The following is a 6,451-nucleotide window of genomic DNA, read 5'->3' on the forward strand; positions in this document are numbered from 1 at the left end:
AAAAAAGTGTACAGTTCAGTGGCATTAAGCACAGTCACATTGTTATACAACCATCACTACCATCCATCTCCAGAACTCTTTCATCTTGCAAAACTGAAACTCTGTGCCCATTAAATAATAACTCCTCATCTCTTCCTCCCCCAGCCCCTGGCAACCACCATTCTATTTTCTCTTCCTGTGATCTGACTACTCTAGGTACCTCATACAAGTGAAATCAGACAACATTTGTCTTTTTGTGACTCGCTTATTTCACTTAGCATAATATCTTCAAAGTTCATCCATGTTGTAGCCTGTGTCAGAACTTCCTTCCTTTTTAAAGATGAATAATATTCCAGTGTATGTATATATCACATTTTGCTTGTCTGTTCATCCATCTGTAGACACTTGGGTTGCCTCCACGTTTCAGCTATTGTGGATAATGCTGCTGTGAACATGGGTGTACAAATATCTCTTTGAGACTCTGCTTTCAGCTCTTTTGGGTATATACCCAGAAGTGGAATTGCTGGGTTATATGGTGACTCTAGTTTTAATTTTTTGAGGAAGGGCCATACTGTTTTCCATAATTTTCCTTAATTTTTAATGTAAGGATGCAACCTCCTAGACTGAAAAGAGCTCAGGCTTCCACACTAGACAGATGTGGGTTTCAATCTGCACTCTGCTATGTGGGCAAGTTACTTAGCCTTTCTGAGCTTTGGTTTCCCCTTCTATAAGGTGGGAACCGCTATCCACCTGTCGTAAGGATTAGAGGTAGTGTGGTTAGGAGGAGGTAGCATGCTACAGCACACGGTAGGTGTGCGGTAGATGATATCTGTGTTAATTTTACTTAATATTTCCCCCACGTGCTTGTGTTCACCTTCCACCATCTTTCTACTTCAGTGGTGTTCTCTTTTTTAATGGTGTCAGCTTGTGTTCATCTCATATCCCACAGCATGATACACGAGCAGAGGCGAAGGATGGTGGCACACACTTTCTCATGGTCCCTGTGACCTGTTTCCTCCTGTGCCCGCTACCAAGCCCTGAATTCGTGTCTCCATCATTTTTCAGCTCTGCTTTCTTCGTCTGTCTTAGTCATCTCAGACACTTTCAGTCTCCGCAACGCCCTGCTGACAAAACGGACTGTCCGTCTTCCCTGGTGGTGTAGTGGTTGGGAGTCTGCCTGCCGATGCAGGGGACAGGGGTTCGATCCCTGGTCCGGGAAGATGCCACATGCCATGGAGCAACTAAGCCCGCGTGCCACAGCTACTGAAGCCCGCGCGCCTAGACCCCGTGCCCCGCAACAAGAGAAGCCACCCAATGAGAAGCCTGTACACCGCAACGAAGAGTACCCCCCGCTCGCCGCGGCTAGAGAAAGCCCGTGCACAGCAACGAAGACCCAACACAGCCAAAAATAAATAAATAAATAAATAAATTTTTAGAAACCAAAAAAAACCGGACTGTCCGTTTGGTGAGAGTGGGAGAACAGCATTTGCCTCCCCAAATCTCCCAGAGGGCCACCCCTGGCGCTGCGTCAGGAACACAGAGGGGCTGTTTAGACTTGAATCCTGATCTTGAATCTGTCTGGTTGACCTTGAACCCTTGGTAATTACACTTCAGTGAGCATTATCATTATTTGAGTGGAAGGAGAAACTTGCTTAGAAATGCAGATTCCTGGGCCTCCCCTTAGACCTCCAGCTCTCAGACGGACACCCAGGCATCTGCATTTTAAACAAATACTGCAGGCGATGATACAGGTGGTCTGAGGATGAACTTCACACTGGCTGCATTTCTTTGGGTCCCCATATCCCACCTGCTGTTCACCAGGCGCTGTGCTGAGCTGGGGGCAGAAAGGTGGATGGGATGCCACCTGGGACCTCAGAGGAGTTCTCAGTAACTCAGGAGGCAGAAATACTCACAAACAGTGGCAGTTGTTCGGATGAAGAGGAGGACGGGGCAGGGTTGGGATCAGAAATCAGCCTGGTGGACTCAGGGGTCGGCCTTGGATCTGAGGCACGAGTGTGTGGGCTGAGGGAAAGGCCACATTAAGAAGCCAGTAGGAGCCACCAAGTTGGAGCAAAGAAGGGCCAGCAGCCAGGGTGCAGAGAGGGAGGGGAATCAAAGCTCCCCCAACTCCGTCCACCCCAATCCCCACCTGCAGAGCAGCTTCCTCAAGGAGCAGGAAGTATGAGACGTAGGAACGTGAGAGTCATGGGGTGATTTCCCAAGTGGCTTGCATTCTCGTCTGGACCTGCTCTCTCAGGTCACTCCACCTGTGAGGTCAGGGTGACAGAGCATGGCCATCCACGTCAGACAGCGGTGGGGTCAATGCCCACCTGTGAGTGTGACCTTGGACAAGATACTTAACTCTTGATTGTGTGTGTGCGTGCGTGCTTTAAAATGTAGATTTTATTATTAGTTAGATATGGTGAGGCCAACAGATCAGGAAATCATGGCCACTGAAAAGATGGGGTTTTTTCTCTTTAACATTCCTCTTTTAAAAAAAGTTTTATTGAAGTATAATTGATTTACAGTGTTGTATTAATTTCTGGTGTACAGCAAAGTGATTCAGTTATACATATATATGTTCTTTTTCATAGTCTTTTCCATTATAGTTTATCACAGGGTACTGAATACAGTTTTCTGTGCTATACAGTAGGACCTTGTTGTTTATCCATTCTATATATAATAGTTTGCAGGAAAGATAGTTTGTTACTCACAGTTCCTAAGAGGAGGGGGCACACCGCACTTTGGGGGTGGCAAATAAGAAAGCACAGTTAGGAGGCAGAGGGAGTGAGGGGAAAATGTGGGGAGGAGCCTTTACTGTGGTTTCCATGGGAAGGAACAGCAAGACAGGGTAAGCAGGTTTAGGATTGACTAGTTTGAATCATTTCAGTGGTCTCTGGGGTGTAGGGGCTGCCCTAGTGGTCTGGTACCTGGCTCTGGGTGATTAGGGTAGCGGGGAGTGACCCAGAGTGTGAGAGTCTATAAAGGAGGAGTTTGGGTGTGGGCTGTGGATTGGTTGGCTTGTGTAAGAAAGTCATTTATTATCTCTAGGACTTGGCTAGCTCTGGGAGGGGTTCTCTCCAGGGTCAGCAAGGCCCCAGATATCAAAGCATCAGAAACACCTGGTTAATACAATATGTAAGCTAGTGTGGTGGGCAGAAGGATGCCCCCCCCCAAAGATGTCCATACCCTGGTCCCCAGAACCTGCAAATATGGTACCTTACATGGTAAAAAGGACCTTGCAGATGTAACTAAGTTAAGGATCTTAAAATGTGGGAATTACCCTGGATTATCCAGTGGGCCCAATGGAATCACAAGGGTCCTTATAAGAGGGAGACAGGAGGATCAGAGTCAGAGAGAGAAGATGTAAGGATGGAAGCTGAGGTCAGAGAGGAGAGAAGTGCAGCTCCTGGCTTTGATGACACAGCCACGAGCCAAGGAATGCAGGCAGCCTCAAGAAGCTGGAAAAGGCCAGGGAACCACCGGTCCCCCAGAGCCTCCAGAAAGACCCCAGCCCTGACGACCCACTTCAGACTTCTCGTATCCAGAATTGCGTTGTTTTAAGCCACTAAGTTTGTGGTAACTTGTTACAACAGCCATAGGAAACTCATACAAATAGAAGGAAGGCCAGCTGCCTTGCAGGGTCATTGAGGGGCTCCGAGCCCGTGTAGAAAAAAGCCTGGCTGGAGAGAAATGTCAGTAAATGCAGCAATAGTACCCGCAGGGCTCTGGGAAGTTTGGGACGAGGTAAAGACCATGGACACACCCACCACGTTGCTCTGTGCTTTGTGTCTGCTCAGTAAATCTCGGGCTCTCTGTCCTTCCCCTTTCAGGTCTGGGGTGCTTGGGGGAGCCCCCTCAGGATATGCCCTGGCTTGTGTTCTCTCCCCTCTGCTGGCACCTGCAATCAGCCTGTGTGCTGGGGGTCATTTCCTGAATTTACCCTGTGGGTGGCTTCTGTGTCACCTCAGCGGCACCAGCTCCTACCTCTGAACTGCTAGGCCCTAAGGATCTTTGCCACACGAGGTCGGTGCCCTTTCCACCCGCTGTCTGTTGTCCTTGCAAGTGGCTGCACCATTGTTCTTTAATGGCAGGGGCCAATTGTCATGTGACCTCTGTGTTCCCCCAGAGGCCTCAGGACTGTGCTGGGTCCTTGGCATCCCCAGGCCATGCCTCCTCCAGGCTGGGACATTGGCATCTCTAGTATGGGCAGCAGAGGTGGCCTGAGCTGGAAGGTGCCACACAGGCCGCTCTCTCGGAGCTCCCGGAGGGCGAACCGCTGGGCCCCAGGCTAGTGATGAGCCCACGTGCCGCTGTGTCTCCCAGCGCCCTCAGAAGGCTGTCCCCTCCGGCCTCTCACAGGGACGTTCGTCTCGGCCTTCACCGTGCTGTGTGGCGCCCGCACTGACCTCCCGGACAGGCACGTGTGCTGCGTCTTCTGGCTGAACATCGCTGCGGCCCTCATCCAGATGCTCACGGCCATCGTCATGGTGGGCTGGATTATGAGCATCTTCTGGGGCATGGACATGGTCATCCTCGCCAGTGAGTAACCGCTGGCACCACACCTCCCCGAGGGGCTGGAGCGGGGCCGGCATGCGGGGAGCAGGCCTGGGCCAGGGTGGTCTGGGTGTTTGCGATGCTTCGGGGCATGGGGGCTGTGCAGGGCAATCTGCCTCCGGGACCCTCCCCGCACGCCCAGCCCCGAGGCCTGCAGGGAATCTGAGGGACCTGAGCCGGAGGGGAAGGGCGTGAATAAGGGAGGGAGGGAGCCCCCGTTCAGCTCAGAAACAGTCCTGCTGACGACCGCGGTAGCAGGGGTGTGGCCCGCGTCAGCTCAGGTCCCCTGTGCCTCCATCGTGCCGTTTCCAGAAAGAAGGAAAAGCCCACTGGGTATGTTTGCCCTCAGGAAACACTGTAACTTTTTCTACAACTAGAACAGCATAATTTCAACTTCTTTTAAACTAAGCTCTTTGTTCCTTGATGCTAAAGCCTTACTCTTCCTAATTTGTATGCAGTGGACCTTCACCAGTCACTTACAAACTTGATCCCGACACAAAACTACCAGAGAAGACTTGATTAACATTTTAAAAATAACCTAGTGAGATCTTAAAACAGACACATATTTTAAGCAGCCGTACTCGTCACCCTGTGCCCCTGTGCATGTCCCTGTATTGTCACACGTTCCATCTACCTCATTAGGCCTCATGTCCTAACAAGGACCACGTCTCCTCAGGCACTTCGCCCTTCTCCCCACACCCCACGCTCCTACTGTGTCCTACACCTGACAAAACCATTGACAGGTGGAATGTCAATGCCAGATGTGAGCTGTGCCAGGTAAGGACAGCAGAAGCAGGAGGGGAAGCCCAGGGGCCAGGGGCTCTAGAACGATCTAGAATGATTCCTAGTTGACCCAGTCTGAGGTCAGGATCCTGTGAGGACCCAAGATTCAGGACACACACAGATGCCGGGTCAGTGACCAATTAAGCCACCAGGCCGGAGAAAATGCAGGCCCCTGAGCATGAGTGAGCTCGGCAGAGCCCATAGATCGGTCAGACAGGCTGCTTGGAAGCAGCTCCTCCCCTGCCTGGGATGCTGGACTGCCAGGGCATCCCAAAGTTAGAGCTGGGAGACAGCCAGAGAAGAGGGAGGGGGACACTGGGCAGGGAGAAGCTGAGGAGCCGTCAGAAGACAGTCCTTCCTTGCTGCGCGGAGAGCTGCTCTCAGGGCAGGGGCTGCTGTCAGGGAGGACGTCGGAGAGTGGGCAGAGCAGGCAGAGACCAAGGCAGGCCCCTCATGGGAGCCCCGCCCCATGGGCCTGTCCACGGGCCACTTGCATTTGTGGGGAGGGGTGCAGAACATCGCTAATTGGACAGAAGTGCTGCCTGTCATCCTGTGAGTCCTGAGAAGCCAAGTCTGACAATTTCCCAGGGAGAGTTGGGTGCTTCCTGAGAGGCCTGTGTAAGCTCCTGACCTTGGTCCCAGTTGGAAACTGGAAGGGGCCTCTGCTCTCAGAGTCTTCCTTAGCGGCAGATGGAAAGCCTGTGACGGCTGCCCCATCTCCACCCAATAGGAGCCCCGACCCCTCTTACTATATCATCTCCTCATCACACAACTGTCTGGCCAGGCACTGGGGCATGTTAGTAAGGAAATTTCCTGTTACAGCGGCACAGGCCTGTGTCACAGGGTGGGTCTCAATAAATGTGTTGATGCCTAATCTGATCCCGAGAGCTTTCTGGTTTTCTTTTTTTGGTCATGCTTGATACCAGGACCCACAGGGGTCTGGATCTTAGAGACAGCTTCAAGAACTCCCCTTATCACCTCCTAAAGGAGGAAACAGAGACCCGAGAAGGGCAGATGGGGGTCTGTCACTTCCTCACCTTCCACCACCCTAGCTGTTTTCTCAGCAGAAATCCCTCTTCTGTGGCTGGTGTCAGGGCCGTATTTGGCGCCAGGTTAATCAAGTGCTGGAAAT

General features: G+C 51.7%; 1 protein-coding gene across 1 annotated transcript in view; it reads left to right on the forward strand.

Moving 5' to 3' along the window:
* The window catches only part of STUM (stum, mechanosensory transduction mediator homolog), a 62,600-nt gene that overhangs the window by 52,547 nt on the left and 3,602 nt on the right, over positions 1-6,451 (forward strand). The window contains exon 2 of the mRNA XM_024739198.1: positions 4,342-4,521. Coding sequence (XP_024594966.1) covers positions 4,342-4,521 — 180 coding nt within the window. The remainder of the gene's footprint in view (positions 1-4,341; positions 4,522-6,451) is intronic.

Source organism: Neophocaena asiaeorientalis, unplaced genomic scaffold, assembly GCF_003031525.2.
Source record: "Neophocaena asiaeorientalis asiaeorientalis breed wild unplaced genomic scaffold, Neophocaena_asiaeorientalis_V1.1 scaffold347, whole genome shotgun sequence".
Classification (NCBI taxonomy): domain Eukaryota; kingdom Metazoa; phylum Chordata; class Mammalia; order Artiodactyla; family Phocoenidae; genus Neophocaena; species Neophocaena asiaeorientalis.